Source organism: Bos taurus, chromosome 29 (assembly GCF_002263795.3).
Source record: "Bos taurus isolate L1 Dominette 01449 registration number 42190680 breed Hereford chromosome 29, ARS-UCD2.0, whole genome shotgun sequence".
NCBI classification, from domain to species: Eukaryota; Metazoa; Chordata; class Mammalia; order Artiodactyla; family Bovidae; genus Bos; species Bos taurus.
Genome location: NC_037356.1, coordinates 38341692 through 38366424, shown reverse-complemented (window position 1 = coordinate 38366424; position 24733 = coordinate 38341692). Strand labels below are relative to the sequence as shown.

Sequence of the window (24733 nt, the reverse complement as noted above, 5' to 3'; positions counted from 1 at the left end):
CATTTCTCTGATAATGAGTAATGTTGAGCGTCTTTTCATGTGTTTGTTATCCATCTGTATATCTTTTTTGGAGAATGTCTGTTTAGTTCTTTGGCCCATTTTTTGATTGGGTCGTTTATTTTTCTGGAATTGAGCTGCAGGAGTTGCTTGTATATTTTTAAGATTAATTCTTTGTTAGTTGCTTCATTTGCTATTATTTTCTCCCAATCTGAAGGCTGTCTTTTCACCTTGCTTATAGTTTCCTTTGTTGTGCAGAAGCTTTTAATTTTAATTATGTCCCATATGTTTTCTTTTTGCTTTTATTTCCAATATACTGGGCGGTGGATCATAGCGAATCCTGCTGTGATTTATGTCCGTGAGTGTTTGCCTATGTTCTCCTCTAGGAGTTTTATAGTTTCTGGTTGTATGTTTAGATATTTAATCTATTTTGAGTTTATTTTTGTGTATGATGTTAGAATGGAGAAGGCACTGGCAACCCACTCCAGTACTCTTGCCTGGAGAATCCCATAGGCGGAGTAGCCTGGTAGGCTGCAGTCCATGGGGTCGCTAAGAGTTGGGCATGACTGAGCGACTTCACTCTCAATTTTCACTTTCATGCATTGGAGAAGGAAATGGCAACCCACTCCAGTGTTCTTGCCTGGAGAATCCCAGGGACAGGGGAGTCTTGTAGGCTGCCATCTATGGGGTCGCACAGAGTTGGACACAACTGAAGTGACTTAGCACCAGCAGCAGCAGCATGACGTTAGAAAGTGTTCTTGTTTCATTCTTTTACAATTGGCTGACCAGTTTTCCCAGCACCACTTGTTAAAGAGATTGTCTTTTCTCCATTGTATGTTCTTGCCTCCTTTGTCAAAGATAAGGTGTCCATAGGTGCATGGATTTATCTCTGGGCTTTCTATTTTGTTCATTGATCTATACTTCTGTCTTTGTGCCAGTACCATACTGTCTTCATGACTGTGGCTTTGTAGTAGAGCCTGAAGTCAGGCAGGTTGATTCCTCCAGTTCGATTCTTCTTTCTCAAGATTCCTTTGGCTATTCAAGGTTTTTTGTATTTCCATAGAAATTCTGAAATTATTTGTTCTAGCTCGGTGAAAAATACCATTGGTCGCTTCATAGGGATTGCATTGAATATATAGATTGTTTGGGGTAATATCCTCATTTTCACTATATTGATTCTTCCAATCCATGAACATGGTATATTTCTCCATCTATTAGTGTCCTCTTTGATTTCTTTCACCAGTGTTTTGTAGTTTTCTATATATAAGTCTTTCATTTTTTTACATAGATATAGTCCTAAGTATTTTATTCTTTTAATTGCAATGGTGGGTGGAATTGTTTTCTTAATTTCTTTTTCTATTTTCTCATTATTAGTGTATAGGAATGAAAGGGATTTATGTGTGTTAACTTTATATCCTGCAACTTTACTATATTCATTGATCAGCTCTAGTAATTTTCTGGTGGAGTCTTTAGGGTTTTCTATGTAGAGGACCATGTCATCTGCAAACAGTGAGAGTGTTACTTCTTCTTTTCCAATTTAGATTCCGTTTATTTCTTTTTCTGTTCCGATTGCTGTTGCCAATACTTCCAAAACTATGTTGAATAGTAGTGGTGAGAGTGAGAACCCTTGTCTTGTTCCTGACTTTAGGGGAAATGCTTTCAATTTTTTACCAGTGAGGATAATGTTTGCTGTGGGATTGTCATATACAGCTTCTCCTATGTTAAGGTATGTTCCTTCTATTCCTGCATTCTGGAGGGTTTTATCATAAATGGATGTTGAATTTTGTCAAAGGCTTTCTCTGCATCTGTTGAGATTATCATGTAGCTTTTATTTTTCAAATTGTTAATGTGGTGTATTCCATTGATTGATTTGTGGATATTGAAGAATCCTTGCATCCCTGGGATAAAGCCCACTTGGTCATGATGTATGATCTTTTTAATGTGTTGTTGGATTCTGATTGCTAGAATTATGTTAACGATTTTTGCATCTATATTCATCAGTGATATTGGCCTATAGTTTTCTTTTTTCGTGGCATCTTTGTCAGGTGTTGGTATTAGGGTGACGGTGGCCTCATAGAATGAATTCGTAAGTTTACCTTCCTCTGCAATTTTCTGGAAGAGTTTGAGTAGGATAGGTGTTAGCTCGTCTCTAAATTTTTGGTAGAATTCAGCTATGAAGCCGTCTGTTCCTGAGCTTTTGTTTGCTGGAAGATTTCTGATTACAGTTTCAATTTCCATGCTTGTGATATGTCTGTTAAGATTTTCTATTTATTCCTGGTTCAGTTTTGGAAAGTTGTACTTTTCTAAGAATTTGTCCATTTCTTCCAAGTTGTCCATTTTATTGGCATATAATTGCTGATAATAGTCTCTTATGATCCTTTGTATTTCTGTGTTGTCTGTTGTGATCTCTCCATTTTCATTTCTAATTTTATGGATTTGATTTTTCTCCCTTTGTTTCTTAATGAGTCTGGCTAATGGTTTGTCAACTTTATTTATCCTCTTAAAGAACCAGCTTTTGGCTTTGTTGATTTTTGCTATGATCTCTTTTATTTCTTTTGCATTTATTCCTGCTCAAATTTTGTAGATTTTTTTCCTTCTACTAACACTGGCGTTCTTCATTTCTTCCTTTTCTAGTTGCTTTAGATGTAGAGTTAGGTCATTTTTTTACTTTTTTCTTGTTTCTTGAGTTAAGCCTGTATTGCTATGAACCTTCCCCTTATCACTGCCTTTACAGTGTCACACAGGATTTGGGTTGTTTTGTTTTCATTTTCATTCATTTCTATGCATATTTTGATTCCTTTTTTGATTTCTTCTGTGATTTGTTGGTTATTCATCAGCGTGTTTTTCACCCTCCATATGTTGGAATTTTTAATAGTTTTTTTCTCCTGTAATTGAGATCTAATCTTACTGCATTGTGATCAGAAAAAGATGCTTGGTTTTGCCATATATCAAAATGAATCTGCCACAGGTATACATGTGTTCCCCATCCTGAACCCTCCTCCCTCCTCCCTACCCATATTGTAAAGTTAAAAAATAAAATAAATAAGAATGTAAATTTAAAAAGATGCTTGGAATAATTTCATTTTTTTTTTTTTTAATTTACCAAGTCTAGATTTATGGCCCAGGATGTGATCTATCTTGGAGAAGGTTCTGTGTGCACTTGAGAAAAAGATGAAATTCATTGTTTTGGGGTGAAATGTCCTATAGATATTAGTTAGGTATAACAGGTCTATTGAATCATTTAAGTTTGTGTTTCCTTGTTAATTTTCCGTTTAGTTGATCTGTCCATAGGTGTGAGTGGGGTATTAAACTCTCACATTATTATTGTGGTATTGTTATTTTCCCCTTTCATACTTGTTAGTATTTGTCTTACACATTGTGGTGTTCCTATGTTGGGTCCATTTATATTTATAGTAGTTATATCCTCTTCTTGGGTTGATAGTTAGATCATTATGTAGTGTCCTTATTTGTCTCTTTTCACAGCCTTTGTTTTAAAGTCTATTTTATCTGATATGAGTATTGCTACTCCTTTCTTTTGGTCTCTATTTGCATGGAATATCTTTTTCCAGCCCTTCACTTTCAGTCTGAATGTGTCCTTTGTTTCGAGGTGGTTCTCTTGTAGACAACATATATAGGGGTCTTGTTTTTGTATCCATTCAGCCAGTCTTTGTCTTTTGTTTGGGACATTCAACCCATTTACATTGTTCTCATTTCTTTTAATTCGTTTTTCTTTTTTCCTCTCTGTTTCATTGATTTTTACCATTCTATATTCTACCTCACTGATCCTATCTTCTACCTCTGTTATTCTACTCTTGGTTCCTTCCAGAATGTTTTTGGTCTTATTTATTGCATTATTCATTATATATTGACTCTTTTTATTTCCTCTAGGTCCTTGTTAAACCTTTCTTGCATCTTCTCAATCCTTGTCTCCAGGCTATTTATCTGTAATTCCTTATTTTTTTCAAGATTTTGGGTCATTTTTACTATCATTATTCAGAATTCTTTATCAGGTATATTCCCTATCTCTTCCTCCCTTGTTTGGTTTGGTGGACATTTATTCTGTTCCTTTACCTGCTGGGTATCCCTCTGCCTCTTCATCTTGTTTATATTGCTGTGTTTGTGGTTGCCTTTCCGTATTCTGGCAGTTTGTGGAGTTCTCTTTATCGTGGAATTTCCTCCCTGTGCGTGGGATTCGACAGGTGGCTTGTCAAGGTTTCTTGGTTAGGGAAGCTTGTGTCGGTGTTCTGGGGGGTAGAGCTGGATTTCTTCTCACTGAAGTGCAATAAGTGTCCAGCAATGAGTTTTGAGATGTCAATAGTTTGGAGTGACTTTGGGCAGCCTCTGTATTGAAGCTTAAGGGTATGTTCCTGTGTTGCTGGAGAATTTGCGTGGTATGTCTTGCCTGGAACTTGTTGGCTCTTGGGTGGTGTTTGGTTTCAGTGTAGGTATGGAGGTGTTTGATGAGCTCCTGTCAATTAATGTTCCCTGGTTCAGTCAGGGGTTCTCTGGTGTTCTCAGGATTTGCACTTAAGCCTCCTGCTTCTGGTTTTCAGTCTTACTCTTACAGTAGCCTCAAGACTTCTCCATCTATACAGCACCACCAATGATAAAACATCTAGGTTAAAGATGAAAAATTTCTCCACAGTGAGGGATACCCCCTAAAAGTTCACAGAGTTACATGGGAAAGAGAAGAAGGAGGTGGGAGATAGAAGTGACCAGGAGTAGAAGGGGGGAATCAAAAGAGGCCAGAGCAAACTATCCAGTAATCACTCCTTATGTGCTTTCCACAGTCTGGATCCCTCAGAGTTGTTCACAGAGTTACACAGAGAAGAGAAGAGGGAGGATGGAGATAGAGGTGACCAGGGGGAGAAGAGGGGGAGTTAAAAAGGGAGAGAGCAAGCTAGCCAGTAATCACTTACCTATGTGTTCTCCATATTCTGGATCCCTCAGAGATGTTCACAGAGTTACACAGAGAAGAGAAGAGGGAGGAAGGAGACAGAGGTGGCCAAGGGGATAAAGGGGGGAATCAAAAGGAGAGAGACAGTTTCAGCCAGTAATCAGTTCCCTAAATGTTCTCCACAGTCCGGAACACACAAAGAGATTCACAGGGTTGGGTAGATAAGAGAAGGGGGAGGGAGGAGATACAGGCGACCTGGTGGAGAAAAAGGAGATCCAAAGGGGGAGAGAGCAATCAGGCCACTGATCTCACTCCCAAGTAAAAATCGTTGCTGAAGATTGGGTTCTTAAAGGTACAAAATTGATAACAAATACCAAAAAGCAAAGATTAAAAATCTAGAGTGGAGGTTGGATTCTCAAAAATACAATATTAAAGGAAAAAAACAAAGTCACAAAATTTATTTTATATATATATATATTTATATTTATATATGAATTTTGTTTTAAGAAATAAGGTCTTTTTTCGAACTAATAGTAGCTTATAAAAATGAAATTAAAGGAGTAGTAGAGGACTTAAAAATTAAAAAAATAAATTTAAAGAATGAAAATAGTAAAAATATATTTAGGACTTCTTCTGGTGGTGTTGTGGACAGTGTGGGGTCAGTTCACTTTCAGTTAGTTCCTTCATCCAGCTTATACTTCTAAAGATCTATAGGCCCCTTCTTATGTAGTCAGAGATCACTGCAGGGTTTTAATCTATTGCACCTGTCACTTCCAGGGTGGTTCCCTCTGTTTTAGCTTCTTCTGTTTGCTGGTCTCTTCAGTATCTAATTTCTTCCCTGATGCAAAGGGGTGGTCGTGGACAATTTTTTAGGCTCACTTGTTCAGTTGTGCTGTGGGGAAGGAGGGTCACTGCCAACAGATAACACTGGCATGTGCTCGCAGTAATTCGGTCACATTGGGTTTGCCCCCGCTCACGGCATGTATGCTTTCCCTGTCTACACTGCTCAGGCTCTAGGTTGCTCTGCCAGGAACTATCTGAGGCAGGCCCTGGGTTGCATGTACTTCCCAGGTCTAAGCCACTCAGGTCCAGGTACTCTGGTACTCCTCAAAGGTGCAGACTCAGTTGGGCCTGTGTTTTGTGCCCTTCCCAGGTCCGAGCCGCTTAGCAGATCAGGTGTTTGGCGAGCGCGGTTGCTGCGACTTATCACCTCTCCCATCCATGCCGCTCAGTTTTCTGGGTGTACAATCAGCACACTTTCTCAGACGGATATTGACCGTCCAGAATCCCAAGAAATCTTGGTTAGCAACGAAGCCTGCTTGCAGTTTGGTAGATGATTCCTCTCTGCGGCCACGATTGCCCCCTTCTGGCTCTGGCTGCCCTCGATCCCCTGTCTCTGGCAGAGGATGGGTTGGTCCACAGCGCCTATCTCTGCTCAGTCCTTTGTTCTGTGAGCAGGCCTGGCAGTATCTTAGTTTAGGGTTTTTCCCTGGGGTAGCTATCCCAGGGTCTGGTTTGCTGTCTCAAGTTAGTTCCCTCAGATTGCCCTCGGGGCGTTCAGGCCGGGTCCTTACTCTAAGCAATTCAGCCCACACCTCCCTGCCCAGCCCCCTGTTGCTAGTGGCAGATGCAGGTGTCTGTGCAGCTTCTCCACTGGGAGTTACCATTGGGCATGTAATCTGTGCATTTAAATTTTTTACTTATTTTTCCTCCCAGTTATGTTGCCCTCTGAGGTTCCAAGGCTCTCCATAGACTCACCAGTGAGAGTGTTTCCTGGTGTTTGGTAACTTCTCTCTTTTTTAAGACTCGCTTCCCAGGACGGATCTCTGTCCCTACCTCTTTTGCCTCTCTTTTTATCTGTTACATTTTTTCCTACCTCCTTTTGAAAACAATGGGCTGCTTTTCTTGGTGCCTGATGTCCTCTGCCTGCATCAGAAATTGTTTTGTGGAATTTACTCAGTGTTCAAATGTTCTTTTGATGAATTTGTTGGGGAGAAAGTGGTCTCTCCATCCTATTCCTCCGCCATCTTAGGACTGCCCCTGAAATTACTCATAATTCCTATGAGATCAATAGGGCTCTGAAGACAAAATTGCTTTGCTAGTGGGGAATAGTAAACCTGGTCTAAAGGCTGGTTTCACCTCAGCTTAAAAAACTTTACAGCAAGCCTTCAAAATATGCAATTGTTTCCAAGAAATTAACAGCGTTTGCAAACAGTGAAAGGAATAATTTATAAAAATTTAAAAAAAAATCCAGCATCCAAAGGTAAAGTGAGCACATCAACAATCTAGGACATCCATAATACAATTTAAAACTAGGACAAGTATTTGTCTTAGTTTCATCTCAATATTGTAAGGTAATTATCCTCAGAATAAGAAAAATAAATAATTTTTAAAAAAAAAATCCAGATGTGTAAAGTAGCAAAAAAAATCCATAACGAGGGAAAAATCAATTAGCAAAAACACAAGTAAAATATATATTACATAATTAGCAGGGAAGGACATTAAAATGCATCAGTTCAGTTCACTTCAGTTGCTCAGTCATGTCCGACTCTTTGCGATCACATGAATTACAGCATGCCAGGCATCCATGTCCATCACCAACTCCCGGAATTCACTCAAACTCACATCCATCAAGTCGATGATGTCATCTAGCCATCTCATCCTCTGTCGTCCCCTACTCCTCCTGCCCCCAATCCCTCCCAGCATCAGAGTCTTTTTCAATAAGTCAACACTTCACATGAAGTGGCCAAAGTACTGGAGTTTCAGCCTCTACGTCATTCCTTCCAAAGAACACCCAGGACTGATCTCCTTTAGAATGGACTGGTTGGATCTCCTTGCAGTCCAAGGGACTCTCAAGAGTCTTCTCCAACACCACAGTTCAAAAGCATCAATCTTTGGCGCTCAGCTTTCTTCACAGTCCAAATCTCACATCCATTCATGACCACTGGAAAAACCATAGCCTTGACTAGATGGACTTCTTTTGGAAAAGTAATGTCTCTGCTTTTGAATACGCTATCTAGGTTGGTCATAAATTTCCTTCCAAGGAGTAAGTGTCTTTTAATTTCATGGCTGCAGTCACCATCTGCAGTGATTTTGGAGCCCAGAAAAATAAAGTCTGACACTGCTGCCACTGTTTCCCCATCTATTTCCCATGAAATGATGGGACTGAATGCCATGATCTTCGTTTTCTGAATGTTGATCTTTAAGCCAACATTTTCACTCTCCTCTTTCACTTTCATCAAAGGCTTTTTAGTTCCTCTTCACTTTCTGCCATAAGGCTGGTGTCATCTTCATATCTGAGGTTATTGATATTTCTCCTGGCAATCTTGATTCCAGCTTGTTCTTCTTCCAGCCCAGCATTTCTCATAATGTACTCTGCATATAAGTTAAATAAGCACGGTGAAAATATAGCCTTGATGTACTCCTTTTCCTATTTGGAATCAGTCTGTTGTTCCATGTCCAGTTCTAACTGTTGCTTCCTGACCTATATATAGGTTTCTCAAGAGGCAGGTCTGGTGGTCTGGTATTCCCATCTCTTTCAGAATTTTCCACAGTTCATTGTGATCCACACAGTCAAAGGCTTTGGCATAGACAATAAAGCAGAAATAGATGTTTTTCTGGAACTCTCTTGTTTTTTTGATGATCCAGCAGATGTTGGCAATTTGATCTCTGGTTCCTCTGCCTCTTCTAAAATCAGCTTGAACATCTGGAATTTCACGGTTCACATATTGCTGAAGCCTGGCTTGGAGAATTTTGAGTATTACTTTACTAGTGTGTGAGATGAGTGCAATGGTGTGGTAGTTTGTGCATTCTTTGGCACTGCCTTTCTTTGGGATTGGAATGAAAACTGACCTTTTCCAGTCCTGTGGCCATTGCTGAGTTTTCCAAATTTGCTGGCATATTGAGCACAGCACTTGCACAGCATCATCTTTCAGGACTTGAAATAGCTCAACTGAAATTCCTCACCTCCACTAGCTTTGTTCATAGTGATGCTTTCTAAGGCCTACTGACTGTACATTCTAGGATATCTGGCTCTGGGTGAGTGATAATCAATAATCCTATATACATGAAGCTGAAGAACATTGAGTATGTTAAATAGAGACATGTAAAATAAAAATGCAAAGACTGTGGGAAAAAAAAACTTAATTGTGTATCAGAGAGCTTTGAAGTAACTTTAAGAGTGCTAAAATATATGTAAATGGAATCCGACAGGAAGTTAAAGACAGAAGAAGAGTGCAAAGAACTGCATAATTACTGGCTGAAAAATTTCCAGGAATGATGAAAGCTTTAAACCCCTTAACACAGAAGCTCAATTAAGTCAAGGATAAGAAATATGACAACTATACAAAGGCACATCATAATTCATGGTTTAAGAATCAACCAAAGAAATGTAACCAGAAGGAAAAACAGACACAGTAGAACAAAAAAATGGGGATGACAACTGATTAGGCAAAAGAAACAATGTTAGCCAGAGGACACTGGCACCACATCTTAAATTCTGAGAGAAACATAATTGACTCATAATTCTATACCCAAGAAAAATACATATCAAAAACAAGATAAAATACTTTTTCAGACATACAACAACTGCAAGACTGCATCACCAGCAACAGACCAATGAAATTAATGTTTTTGTTTTTTTGTTTTTTTTTTAAGTTTTCACGTCAGAAGGGATTTAAATCCAAGTGAAAATCTGGATCTACAGGGGGAATGAACAGTACTCAAAATGTAATATAGGGACTTCCTTGGTGGTCAAGTGGTTAAGGATCTGCTTTGCAATGCAAAGTATTTGCAAATGGCAAAGCTTTGTTCCTTTAGCAGAGAACTAAGATCCCACATGCCACTGAGAAACTAAACCTGCATGTCTCAAATAGAGTTTACATGCTGCGAGTACTGAACTTTTCCTCCTCAAATAGAGAGTCCCTACCACAAGAAAGATCCTGCATGCCGCACTAAGACCCAATACAGACAAAGAAATCATAAATGAATAAATAATTTAATAATTATCTTAATTAATAATGATAGACTAGCAAGTCTATTAAGACTTGCTATTAAGACTACCATGGATCTTAAAACTACTAAAAAAAAAATTACAGTTAATAAAGTGTCAAAGGATATAAAAGGGAATCAGAAAAACTACTCAGTCACAGAGAAGTCAGGGATAAAAAGAGACATGGAAAGACAGAACACGGGACAAACTGAAGATAAAGAGCAAGATGATTGAATTAAACACAACTGGAGAAGGCAATGGTACCCCACTCCAGTACTCTTACCTGGAAAATCCCATGGACAGAGGAGCCTGGTAGGCTGCAGTCCATGGGGTCACAAAGAGTTGGATATGACTGAGCAAATTCCCTTTCACTTTTCACTTTCATGCATTGGAGAAGGAAATGGCAACCCACTCCAGTGTTCTTGCCTGGAGAATCCCAGGGATGGGGGAGCCGCAGAATCGGACACGACTGAAGCGACTTAGCAGTAGCAGTAGCAGTAGCAGTAGCAGTAGCAGTAGCAGAGTTAACCCCTCAGATGTGAACCCAGACTGAAGATATAACCCAGGGCCCAGACGACAGCAGATCCCCATATACTGCACTGTGCAGCTGAAACAGAGGCTTCCAGGCCTCAGAGCCCCATGTCCCTGCGCACAGAACAGCATCAAAAGTTTTTATGGAACAGTAAATCAGAAGACTTCAATTATACAAAGTACATCCTCTATTTATAAAGAAATGGCATTAGAAATCAATGTTCACTGGACAGAAGAAGAAGGTGCTAGCATAGTGCAGACCTGCCCTCTTTTACAACTCTAATTCTTCTCAGGAGGGAGCAGATAAATTGACAAGGCTTACATCTCTTCAATACTAGATATACTTGACATACATAGACAATACTAGACATTCATGTTTGATTTTCACGGTTCAGCGTATTCTCTCTTCTCCTCTTATGCTCATCTTGGGCAACAGAGACTGCTCCTCTAAACCACAGCTCAATCACTAAACACAAATCCGGATGATATTTGCCGAGTCTTTCACATAAACCAGTGAAAACTTGTTTCCTCCTATTTTGCACTCTTGGCTCTTTTCAAGCAACCATGGCTCTTGTCCTACCTCCTGGGATTCTGGTACTCTGTCATTGGTAGGCATGTTCAAATACACTGGGCCTAAATTACACCCAATGAAATTCCTATTCAGAGTGGTCATAATACACACAAAAAGGGAAAGAACAGGCAGCTCCTTACTTTCCTCTCTTTATCCTTCACTACATACATTCACTGAAAACCTGTGTAGCAAGTTTATTACATACAAACGTTCAGGTTGAAAACTTTCAAACATGTAAAAGTGCATTTGCATGTGCAATCACATCAGTTAGTTCACAGATCTGACACACATTGTCATGGGCACATCCAAGACAAGTTGATGTGTATTTGTGTACTTTACTGTACAGAAATGTATGGAGTACAATAGTGCAGGACTTTTATTTCAAGCCTACACTGTCTACAAGGAAGCATAAATACAGTGGTAATGTAGATGGTACTACTATTCTATTTTTAAAGGTGTGCTTAGTTGCTCAGCTGTGTCTGAATTTTCAACATATGGACTGCAGTCCACCAGACTTCTCTTGCCATGGGGATTCTCCAGACAAGAATACTGGAGTGGGTTGTCATGCCCTTTCCAGGTACTGCAAGATTAAAAATGTTTCTTTTATTGTGTTTGTTTTTTTATGTATTATTTATGTGAAAAGCATCATAAAGCTATTAAACTATAGTAATATATAGCCAATTGTCTTAATTGGCTACCTAAGTACCTTTGCTGGATTTATGAAGAAATTGGGATTTTTGAACACCCTTTTCAAATGCAACTTGTTAGTATACAGGGGACTTACTGTTCTGCTAAGATCTGTAGATCCAAAAGTGAACGCATCCCCTCCAGGTCCAAGGAAGTCACATTGTTGTTTGGGAATTCAGAGGAAACGTGAGATCTCCATAATTCTAGCCATTTCAGTCTTTTCAAAAGAACTTGATCAGGACAAACAAATACTAAAGTAGAAATAGTCATTGTGTTTCTACCCACTTCTAGAAAATGTTGCTAAGTTCTCAATACTGGATCTTGTAATGCTGGTGGACTAGATGGAGAAGTGATGTGAACAGAAATAAAGAAGGTGAGACAGGTAGGTCAGAATATAAGGTAACAAAGACAAGGTATTCAGAAGCTGAAGAATTGAGAGAGATTTGGACCTGTGTTGGAAAAGTAAGTTTCAAACCAAATTGGGTCATGTGGTATGTGTAATCCTCACTTCAGTCCTTAGAAGATCTGTACTGACCAGTCTGCCTCTATTTTCTGGAGCACAGTTCATATCCATCTAGCTGTTTCTCATTGCTGCTCCTTCCCCCTGGCCCCCACACTTTGCCCAGCTGTTCAGGCTATTCCATCCTTTTTTGTTTGTTTGTTTTTGTTCTTTAAGGCAAGCGCTGCAGGCTACCTACACAATGATGTATTCTCTAGTTCTCTTTCAAAACTGAAAATAGTTTGTTATATAAATATAAGCCCAGTAGCCACAGGACTGCACTGCCTACCCACCCATGCTCTTAGTCATGACTGGTGACTTAGAGATGCAAGCAGATCTGTAAGAGGGATTTCTTGGAAGACTGCTTTCAAGGAGCTGATTCAGCTGAGAGATGAGACTCTTCCCTTCCCCACCTACTTCCTAAATGTTGTCTGGATTTTTGTTATGATGGCTGGAACTCCTGGAGTTGTACTGGACAATCATGTAACCTTGGAGACGGATAGCACCCAAGCTCTGGCTGGTCCACCTCCAGCTTTTCTCCTCTCCAATGAAAACAGCAATGCATATCTCATGAAGTGGCTAGAAGGTGACATGAAACCACAAGTGTCTAGCATGGCCCCTAGTATCCATTTTCATGATGTTCTTAGCAGTTTTTCTCCAAGTAGGCAAGGTTCTCTGTCTTCTTAGATGTACATGCAGATCAGTTTGATTTTCCAGCAAAGCTTCAAAGAAGAGATTACACTTCAATTCTCTGTATTCTGAAAAGCTTCAAAGGTCACTCGCCAAGGACACTGATGAAGGTAAAGATTTTATCGAGACCTTTGTGTTTTTCTCAGATCTTTTAGTGGCCTAAAGGGGAAAACTAGGGTAAGTCAGAGCATATATAACTAGGGGCTCCCGGTCACCACTACATGCTAAAAACCCAAACTTCCCTGAGTACTTGGAGCCAGGAAAGAAGCATGAATTGGCTTGTGCTCCTCGGGCTGGTGGCCTTCTCAGAGTGCATAGTCAAGTATGTATGGGGACTGTAAGTCACATCATATTCCTTTCTCAGATTTTTGTTTTCATCTGATTATTCTTCCAGCCATCAGGTTTAGAAGGGAATGGAATATTTCCCTAAGAGTCTTAAAGTTCAACTCTTTCTTATTGATAAGTAACTTGCTAGAGGAACTGTGGATCCCAAGGTCTTGGTGTAGATTTGGGTTGCACAGCTCTTGGGGTCCAGTCATGTCGTGACCTATTGAAAATGCAACTCCTTGCAACTGTTCAGTGCATAATCTATGCAGATGTCAATGTGGTCCTGTGGAATAGCACTTTTCTACATTTTATTCAATATGTCCTCTTTTTTCCCTGTCTATTTCAGTGTGTATATGCCCATGTCTGCATCTCGGTATAACTATCATTTATCTCTCCATCTCTTTGGAAGTCACTGGGAGTGTATTTCTCTTTGTGTGGTTTTCTTTTAATTTTTCATTTGACTCTTACTTCCTTTTCAAGCCTCAGAATTTCCCTTACTTATTCCCTATATCTTGGATTTATCTTTCAACTCTCTCTTCTCTTTCAACTTGGAGAAAAACACTCTTTTACACTTTATATTGGACAAGCAGTGTGAACACAGTCAACTCAGAAAACTCTTGCATTTCAAATTGCTCCCTTGTAAAAGAGGATAAAAGTCCCCCTTCTACCTCTTTCCTTGAGGTTCTATGAGAAGGAATGAGTGAGATGGCAACAGCAATGTTAATGGCTGTCATTGTTGAGACTTCATATTTATCAGATACCTTATATCCATCACTTCACTTATCCCCTAGATATTTTATTTGGAGGGTTTGTATCATTACATTCCACCATTTTACCTAAGGGGTGACTGAGACACCACATGGTCATATGGCTTACCCAAGACTACAGAACAGAACCTGTATTCAAATATATGTCTTTGCCATGGTATATGCATAAAATTCCGATAATAATGCACCTCATAAAAATGATTAGAAAATACACAGGGAAATTACAATAACAGTTATACCTTAACACTGACAGCTAATTGTAGCATCTTCTTTGTTTTCTTTGTCAAATGCTCTGTGAAAGAATACCTCTAAGGAGAGTGAAGACCATGAGAAATACCGTCAGTGGAAAAAACATGCTGGACAATTTCCTGAAGGAGCATGCTTACAGACTGTCCCATATTTCTTTTCGTGGCTCAAATCTAACTAGTCACTCGCTGAGAAACATCAGGGATGTGAGTATTTTGGGAGGATGGTGCCCCACAGCGCCCCCTGGTGTTCTAGCTTAGCACTGGGGCTCATCTGGAGGTGTCAGGTGGGATGTTGGGGTTGGGGTACCTGCAGGAGGCAAAGACACTGGAAAACAGAGACCCCACCCAGAGGAGAAGGCACTCTCATCCTCAACTGTTGGTCTTTGTGATTGGGCCTCGCAATTACCAGGTGGCATGTAAACATCCATTTCTGTGTCAAAGATGTGTCATTAGTTTGCGGGTGATTGTTCCTTCTGAACTAAGTGAGCCACTCAGTTATAGATAAAGAGTGAACCATCACTTATCAAAAGGCAGAACCAACTGCAAAGCAATTGTGAATCTCCAGGTAGAGTAATTCAGTTTCCACAGATGCAAGAACCACAGCAGTAAAAAGTTACTGAACCTGTATTCTGAGTACGGTCATAAGAATCACTGTGGTTTCTGTTTTTAGATTAGAAAAAGGGCTTACTTTTTCTTCAGGATGTCTTAAAAAATGCCCAGGCTAGCCTGAGACATAAGGAAAGAGTAAACACATGTCAAATTAGAGGGTCAACTGTGTGCTGTTGATTGGATGTGGTCTGAGTTTAGAGGGAGTGGCTGGCATTGGTCAAGGACCTCCTAAAGAAGCGAGTGCTAAGGCTGAATTTGAAGAGACTACAGAGCTTCTCAAATGAAGGCACCAGGACTTCCCTGGGTGTCCAGCGGTCCTGGATGCCCCGTGGTTATGTCTCTGGGCTTTCCATGCAGGAGGTACCACTTCAAAGCCTGTTCATAGAGTCAATATCCTGCATACAGTGTAGCACAGGAAAAATATATCAAATGCAGATACCTCTGTGACCAAAGTCTGTGAGCTGCACGGTGGTTAGAAAGTCATCTCAAGAGATATGTGCTTGTGATGGGTCTGCCAAGATTTTCTATTTCTTCCTTGTTCAGTTTTGGAAAGTTGTACTTTTCTAAGAATTTGTCCATTTCTTCTACACTGTCCATTTTATTAGCATATAATTGCTGATAGTAGTCTCTTATGATCCTTTGTATTTCTGTGTTGTCTGTTGTGATCTCTCCATTTTCATTTCTAATTTTATTGATTTGATTTTTCTCCCTTTGTTTCTTGATGAGTCTGTCTAATGGTTTGTCAATTTTATTTATCCTTTCAAAGAACCAGCTTTTGGCTTTGTTGATTTTTGCTATGATCTCTTTTGTTTCTTTGCATTTATTTCTGCCCTAATTTTTAAGATTTCTTTCCTTCTACTAACCCTGGTGTTCATTTCTTCCTTTTCTAGTTGCTTTAGATGTAAAGTTAGGTTATTTATGTGACTTTTTTCTTGTTTCTTGAGGTGTGCCTGTATTGCTATGAACTTTCCCCTTAGGACTGCTTTTACAGTGTCCCACAGGTTTTGGGTTGTTGTGTTTTCATTATCATTCGTTTCTACGCAGATTTTGATTTCTCTTTTGATTTCTTCTGTGATTTGTTGGTTATTCAGCAGCGTGTTGTTCAGCCTCCATATGTTGGAATTTTTAATAGTTTTTCTCCTGTAATTGAGATCTAATCTTACTGCATTGTGGTCAGAAAAGAGAGAAATGCAAATCAAAACCACTATGAGGTACCATTTCATGCCAGTCAGAATGGCTGTGATCCAAAAGTCTACAAATAATAAATGCTGGAGAGGATGTGGAGAAAAGGGAACCCTCTTACACTGTTGGTGGGAATGCAAACTAGTACAGCCACTGTGGAGAATAGTGCAGAGATTCCTTAAAAAACTGGAAATAGAACTGCCTTATGATCCAGCAATCCCACTGCTGGGCATACACACTGAGGAAACCAGAAATGAAAGAGACACGTGTACCCCAATGTTCATTGAAGCACTGTTTATAATAGCCAGAACATGGAAGCAACCTAGATGTCCATCAGCAGATGAATGGCTAAGAAAGCTGTGGTACATATACACAATGGAGTATTACTCAGCCATTAAAAAGAACATTTGAATCAGTTCTAATGAGGTGGATGAAACTGGAGCCTATTATACAGACTGAAGTAAGCCAGAAAGAAAAACACCAATACAGTATACTAATGCATATATATGGAATTTAGAAAGATGGTAATGATAACCCTGTATATGAGACATCAAAAGAGACACTGATGTATAGAACAGTCTTTTGGACTCTTTGGGAGAGGGAGAGAGTGGGATGATTTGGGAGAATGGCATTTAAATATGTATAATATCATATATGAAATGAGTTGCCAGTCCAGATTCAATGCACGATACTGGATGCTTGGGGCTGGTGCACTGGGACAACCCAGAGGGATGGTATGTGAAGGGAGGAGAGGAGGGTTCAGGATGGGGAACACATGTATGTGGCAGATTCATTTCAATATAAGGCAGAACCAATACAATATTGTAAAGTTTAAAAATAAAATTAAATTAAAAAAAAAAAGAGAGAGAGAGAGAGAGAGAGATTTGACACCCAGAGGGAGGCATCAGTTTGGGAATAAAAGGTAGCCAGTTCTGCACTATCCCACTCCTTCCTTCTCCCTGTAGTTGTTCTACGTGGGTAACATCACCATTGGAACACCCCCTCAGAAATTCCAGGTTATCTTTGATACAGGCTCATTTTTCTTGTGGGTGCCCTCCATCTTTTGCAACAGTTCAACCTGTTGTGAGTACAGACACCCCCATACCCGGACCATCTTTCACTTGCCATGCCACCCTGTTTCCACCCTTGGTACCTGATGACACTCATCTCTTGTGTCTGCAGCTACACACATTAGGTTCAGACATCTTCAGTCTTCCACCTTCCGGCTTATCAATAAGACCTTCAGCATCATCTACGGATCTGGGAGAATTAAAGGAGTTGTTGTTCATGACACAGTTCAGGTAAGAATGTAACAAATGCTGAGTCAGGACTGGCTATGGAGTGGTCACTGCTTGAAAAACAGATGCAGGACCATCTGGCAGGACCCTTCCTAGCCTAACTCCCATAGATATTGTCCATCTTATCCACAGGATCATGTCTCTGGGGAGGTAGTGCCCCTGGTGACACAGGAGCAAACAAATTAGCTAACCCAGAGAGTGGCTTGAGGTGTGGACTTGCAGCTCCTCTGCCCATGAGCAGTTCAAGGTTCATTTTGCGAGGAGCGAGAACAAGGGATAAAAGCACCCACTTTTATATTCACTGAATATTACAGGCACTTTCAGGTGATAACTGGTTTAATCCTGCAATAACCCCACAGAGCAGTTACTCTGATTAGCTCATGAGACATATGAGGAAACTGAGGTGCAGACAGCAAGGGCCTTGCTGAGGGTACACATGTGGTAAGTGGTGGAGTTAGGCTGCCATTTCAGGACTGAAGTTGCTGTTGGGTGTTTGGGGACAGGATAAAACTAATCCGGGGATCCTGGGGGCAGTCAAGGGCTTCATGTATCCAGAGTGGGAAATGAGGCTCTGAGAAGTCAAGGGGCCTGATAAATGAGTTCTCACTCTAGACGACCCTTGAGAGTCTAAGAAACCTATGGCTTGCCTCCCCCAAAATACTGAGTAGTTCCCCTCTTTCTCTTTCTTTGTCATACACACTCAAGAAATATACACATATCTCCAAAAGTGAATTCCCCAGGCAGTAATTTCACAGAACCGTGCAAGCAAGATTGTGTTTTTGGCTTCTGTCTTCCTCGACAGATGCAGAATCCACAGTACATTACAGAGAATGCAGTCCATTCCTGTCATTAGGTCACAGTGATGCCAAAGAGAAGGCTATCTTGCTCCTGATTGCTTTGTCTCTAAGGTGGTACCAATGAGACATGGCCTGACTCTTGGTTGCCTCACCTGGACGGACTTGACTCACCTAGGTGGTGTTTTTCAGAGGGGCAGATGTTTTAAAATTCACAACCTCTCTAAAATGGAACCCAAATTCCCCTCCCAACTTGATCTACCATCTCTGGGAAACGGAAGACAGATGCCAGCCTCAGTTCTTCTTTGAGGATCTAATGACAATGCACCCCAGCCCAGTCTTAGCCCCACTTGATGTATCTGTAAGTGGGAACACTCTTCTCTCCCACAGATTGGGGACCTTGTAAGTACTGACCAGCCATTAGGTCTATGCATGGAAGAATCTGGTTTTGAGGGCGTAAGTTTTGATGGCATCTTGGGCTTGAGCTACCGCAACATATCCTTCTCTGGAGCCATCCCCATCTTTTACAAGCTGAAGAATGAAGGTGCCATTTCTGAGCCTGTTTTTGCCTTCTACTTGAGCAAGTAAGTCTGAGATGGGCAATCCCTTTCTCCAAATTAGCTGTAAATGCTTTCAGGTGCATGAAAATTATAGAACACTTGATAAAGAAATATCCTGAGAGATAATCTAACCCAGGATAACTATGGCCCCAGGCCCCAACTGGCTTCACCGTGGCTTTAATAAATAAAATTTTATTGGAACACAACCCTACTCCTGGGCTCAAGACCAGTAACATGGTCTAGGGGAGTGAGTGAGGAGGAAGGCTAATGGAAGGAAACAGGAAATAAGCTGAAGGAAAAGGTATTATTTGCCTATGAATTTGATAAGGAAGGAAGGAGAAGGATGGTGGATATCTTTATTTCTTCATTAGAATTACACTGGGAGCCCAGGACCAGCTACCCAATTTGTAGGAGCAAGTGAGAAGTGAAAGTGTGGGACACAAAAGTGTGGGACCCATTGTTCAAGAAATATTAGGCATTTCAAGACAGGGAGAGCAGAGGCGGGGTCCCTTCTGAGTGTGGGGCCCTTTGGACAGTAGAGGTCACAGGCCAGTGGAGCCAACTCTGGGTGAACTGAACCCACACCCTTAGAAACCCCAGGCCTTGATTTTCCTGAAAAATGACAAGGTGGACAAGGGGAAACCAAAACACTTCAGCACCGTGTCCTCTGACGGTGTCTGAGCACTCATGTCACTGGAGGTCCAGGGAGTCTTCAGAAGACATAGTAGGTGGAGCCCAGCCAAGTGATTCAGCTTCTAACCTCCTCTGTGTCACTTACTAGCCAGTAACAGACCTCTGTCTGGATCTCACTCTCTCCTAGATGCTATTTCTGCATCTGTACATGGAGACCTTATTAGAGCCTTGATGGGTGGACAAGCACAGCTCTCAGACAGTGCTGCTGTTACTGTCCTCCAAGGATCGCCCCCCCACCCTTCTCTCTACAGAGACAAACAGGAGGGCAGTGTGGTGATGTTTGGTGGGGTGGACCACCGCTACTACAAAGGAGAGCTCAAATGGGTACCATTGATCCGAGCGGGTGACTGGAGTGTACACATGGACCGGTAAGCCTCTCCATCTGAGGGTCAGCCCAAGTGATGCTCCCACTACTGTACATGGACACAGGCAGACACACAAATGCATTCTCAGACACACAGTCACACAGACATATACACCACCTTCAACAACACAGACACACAGACATATGGAAACACACAAGCAGACACATATAAACATACACAGAGACACATTAAAAACATGCATAGCTAGTCAGAGACACACAAGCACACACAGAGACACATACAAACACACATACAAACAAACACACAAGCACATAGATACACAAACAACCCATGGGTTCATAATCCCCAGGCCTTCTGAGAAAGGTTCTGACCAGGGTCCTAAAAGGGTCCACAGAGGTCTGTGCAGCTAGGAGAGGGCTGCACCCACTGCCCTTTGAGGTGGGGAGCATGGTTAGAGGACTCTACAGTGTGTTGAACAGAGAATCATGGAGAATTTCACCAGCCTGAACAGAGTTATGATAAGATGACCGACTGTCCAGGGCTACCTAGGACATAGGAAGTTCTCAGTACAGATAAATGTCAGTTTAAAAACAGGGACAGTGAGAAAATGGGGAAAACTGGTCTTCTTAGGGAGCAGCTACCCATCAGTGGAGAGAGGTGGGCTGCAGTCTTAAGATGTGAAAGCAACTAATAAAAAGGACACCCCACATTCTTGGGCACACAGTGGGACAGGCTCTATAACAGAGAATCAGGAAGGTGGGATCCAGGAGCGACCTGAGGACAAGAGGCATAATTGATAGGATTCTGTGTGATACCCTCAGACAAAAGCTGAACTATCCTTTGGAGTTTCTGTGGCCTAGTCATGTATTTCCTTGCCAGGGTCTCAGGGCGTGAGCTGGTTGTAGGAGCAGTGCTGGGAGACACCCTCTCCCAGAGGAGCCCCTCTCTCCCCCTACTATGAGAATCTCACGCCCCTATGAATTTCCATCTTCACTCTGTGTGCGACCTGTTATTTGTTCCCCATCAGATACAGCTCTCTGGATATTTCTTATTGTTTTCTCAGTCTTCATTAACTCAATGAACAGACAAGCACTGGGCGTCCACTGTGTGTCAGGCACTTTAGGGAGCCAAGGAGAATAAAACTCACTCTCACATCTAAGAAGGCAGATGTACATGAAGTGACTCGCCCACATAGTGAATTGTGACTTTGGTACATGTTAGACATGAGGAGGAGAAGGCAATGGCAACCCACTCCAGTACTTTGCCTGGAAAATCCCAGGGACAGCTGAGCCTGGTGGGCTGCCCTCTATGAGGTCCCACAGAGTTGGACATGACTGAAGTCAGTTAGCAGCAGCAGTAGCACACATGAGGAGGGTTCTACAGAGAGCGACCAAGATACGAGACTAATAAACACTGAGGGAAAGACTTCACGAAAATAATACAATTAAAGTGTAATCTGGAAGAGGAGAAGAAATTTTCTAGTCAAAGGGGAGTGGAGTCTTCTAGGAAGGAAGATCAGCTTGTGTCAAGGTACAAAAGATCCTGGTGTGTTCAAGTACTGCATTCGAGGATGTCAAGAAAGGTGCTGTGTCAAGATTAAAGGAAAAGAGGGCAAGAGATGAAGGGCTATTCATGAGACAGTAGGGAAGGGGACAACTCTGGAGAGACTCACAGTGACCTTGAGGCCCGCTTTCTTCCATTGTCTCTCAGCATCTCCATGAAAAGAAAGATTATTGCTTGCTCTGACTGCTGCAAGGCCCTTGTGGACACTGGGACATCAGATATCGCAGGCCCAAGAAGACTGGTCAATAACATACAGAAGCTCATCGGTTCCACACCACGGGGTTCCGAGGTGAAGGGTCATGCCCCAGGGTCACTCCCAGTCTCCACACACAACAAGGATCTCCAGGGCCAACCTCTCACCCTCTCTCTCTAACAGTACTACATTTCATGTTCTGCTGTCAATACCCTGCCCTCTATTATCTTCACCATCAATGGCATCAACTACCCAGTGCCAGCTCGAGCCTACATCCTCAAGGTGAGGGGACAATACTGAGGGTTGGTTCTCAAACTGGAATTTGCAGGAACCCATGGGCCGCTGCTGGGAGGAGGGCGCCCTCTGGAGGCCATGTCACACCATTGCAGATGCTGCTGAGCCCTGTGCCTGGGCCAGTACCTCCCACAAAACCGGTAACTTGAGAAGTAAGGGCTGTGTGGGACACTGATCTTCCTAAAATAAATGTGGAGATGCCATACCATATGGCATGGTGGGAGTCACAAGGAGAGGGGAACACTAAGGTTGTCAGTCTTCAAAGAGCTTCAATTCAATCTGAACACATAGGTGCATGAACATGAAAGTCAGCTCTAGCAGTCCCTGAAATAGGCCATGTTACAAGGAGAATGGCTGGGGACAGTCCCAGTGTGATGTCCCAGCATAAGTTAACAGTGTCCCTTCCCTTCTCAAACTTCTCCTGGTTTGGATGATAAATTGCATGGTCAGCCTAGCTCTTGGCTGCATCTTCCCATTGCTCTGGCCAGGTGCCTCCTTTGTGAGTTGGGGTACCTGTCCCCTCTGTGGGGAGGTTGGGCCCTAAGTTGAATAAATGGTGCACAGTGACTGCTCAGCCCCAGCACAGGGTGGAGGCTTCATGTCAGCTCCCTACGACAGTTCAGAGCAGGCTGAAGGGCTCAAAGAAGGCTTTGAGGAAGAGGGAATTTCAGGAATTCTAAAACCACAAACTCATTAAGCCTAGGGAGTTTTGTTTGGTTCTAAGCAAAACTGCACTGGATTCCATGCAAATGGCATCTCAAGGTGGTCTGCACTGGGTCACTGGGGACTTACTCGGGGTAATGAGGGCTATAGACTGACCAGTGGGGATGGGGAACCAGAGTACATTACCCACCCAAGCCTGGAGTGGCCAAAGAGGATGAGTGCGGGCCGAAGGAGGCTTCTCAGAGTTCCTGAGTTAAGTCTTCAAGAATTATTGTGGGCACTGCTCTATTTAACATGGATAACCAACAATGAGATATTTTGTAGCACAGGGAACTCCCCTCAGTTATATGACAGCCTGGATAGGAGGGGTGTCCTTGGGACCAGGATACCTGGATACACATGGTTGAGTCCGTACTGTCCACCTGAAACTCAGAATATTGTTAATGAGTTATACTCCAATACAAAAAACTTTTTAAATAAAGTATGGATTGTGGGGATGCAGGAGGAGAACCAGCATTCTCTGCAGAGAAAACAAGGAGCAGGAGTCAAAAGAAAAGAAACAGGGAGTGAGGGGAACTATGGACACACTTGTTCTTTTCTAATTATATTGAAGTGTGGCTAATCTTCAGTGTTGCATTAAGTTCTGCTGCACAACAATGTGACTCAGTTATACACATAAAAAATATATTTTTCTTATTCTTTTTCATGTGGCTTATCACTGAATATTGAATATAGTTCCTTATGGTCTACAGTAGGACTTTGTTGTTTTTCTTCCTTTGTTTCCCCAACTCCCAGTCCTCCACTCACCACACCCTTCCTCATGACAACCTCATGTCTTGGCGCTCTTTGCTTTTGGATTAACTCTCACATCCCCTGCTGCTGAGAAAACCCCTTGATACTTACCAAAAGAGGGAAATAAAACAAAGAATTGTGCTGGGTCTGGATATTGGGGGAAGTCACTCCTAAGGGCTCATGCTGATTGGTGTGTGTCTCTGACTCCCCCAGGATTCTAGAGGCCGCTGCTATACCACCTTTAGAGAGCACCGATTCAGTTCGTCTACAGAGACCTGGATCCTGGGTGCTGTCTTCCTGAGGCTATATTTCTCAGTCTTTGATCAAGGAAATGACAGGATTGGCCTGGCACCAGCAGTGTAAATGCTTGGAGTGGTTCAGGAATCAGTAAAGCACTCCTAACACACATTCACTCACACTTTAGGCACTCCTGCCCAGGATGCTGGTAAACTGTATTTGGTGGTCTGTACACCCTATTCTCAGTAAAGAATAAAGGGTTTCACTCTTAATGGTGCTGAAACAAATGGCTGCCTCTGTGTCTGGGAATGAAGGATCTAGAACCAAGTCTGAATCAAAATTGAGAGAAGCCTTACTCCAACTGGCTTCAAGAAAAACGGAGACTCACTGAAATTATTCTGGGAATCTAAGATACAAGAATCAGAGCAAATACAAAGATCTCAGTGACTAGTCCCAAGAAAACAGAAGTCATCAATTCTTTCACCTTCACTCTTTCCCTTCAGTTTACTTTGATGGTCTTAGCCTGGCAACTTTTTTCCTTAAGGCTTCTACACCTAGTGAGGGAATCCAAGCTACCTGCCCTAGGGTTTTAAATCCCGAAAGCATCACCTAGTAAGGAAAGAAATTGCAGACATCAGAGTTCAAGGGTGTTCTCTGAATGACTCACCTCAGATCACATGTACACCCCTAGATCAGTCATCCTGGCAGAGACATGGGGTCTTATGTCTGGCTTTACACGGTCTTGGTCCTGACTTAGCAGCACACATGATTGTCAATTTCCTCCAAAACTACACGACTGAAGCGGGGGAGAGGCAGCCCCAAGGATAGCGACTGGCAGATGGTCTAGGCCATGGAAGAGTTTGTGATGACCCACCAAGTCCACCACCTCCTCATTCGGAGGAATTATAAGGGATAATGAAACAGACTCTCTTTATCCCATCTCAGATGATCTTATCACTGTGCTTCACCTCCAGGGGAGTTTAGGTGAGGTACTTCATGCAGAGCTGGTTCCCTCTTGTTCCCACACCCCAGTCACCAGCTCTCTGCCACATACGCCTGCTCTGCCTTTACAGTCTCACTTGGCAATTGGTGGCCACAGTGGACCCCTGAGCCATCCCCCCCCCCTCCAGGGTCCAGAATGCCCCTTTCTTGCCTCCAATGCTGCTGGGGAGAATGCAACACATGTATCGGGGGACTCAGGTTACACAGAGCCTTCAGCCTTTCTGAGCTTCCTCCAGGGGTGGAGCTACAAACTATTTGCTTGGAGCTGCCATGGTTAGGCACTTTTGAAGTGGAAGCATCTGTTCTTTCCACCTGGAGGCCCT

The 24733-nt window shown here is 42.1% G+C and overlaps 1 protein-coding gene across 2 annotated transcripts; it reads left to right on the top strand.

The window, feature by feature from the left end:
* Positions 1-13081: 13081 nt before the first annotated feature.
* PAG14 (pregnancy-associated glycoprotein 14) lies at positions 13082-23603 on the top strand. Of its 2 annotated transcripts, NM_001304570.1 has the most exons (7): positions 13082-13199; positions 14258-14408; positions 17178-17296; positions 19592-19708; positions 21377-21518; positions 21606-21704; positions 23385-23603. In NM_001304570.1, the coding sequence occupies exons 1-7, from the start codon at positions 13084-13086 to the stop codon at positions 23532-23534; spliced, it is 894 nt and encodes a 297-aa protein (NP_001291499.1). In that variant the 5' UTR covers positions 13082-13083; the 3' UTR covers positions 23535-23603. The 2 variants fall into 2 exon arrangements, with proteins under 2 accessions (NP_001291499.1, NP_001291500.1); NM_001304571.1 differs by lacking the exon at positions 21606-21704.
* The last annotated feature ends 1130 nt before the right edge of the window (positions 23604-24733 follow it).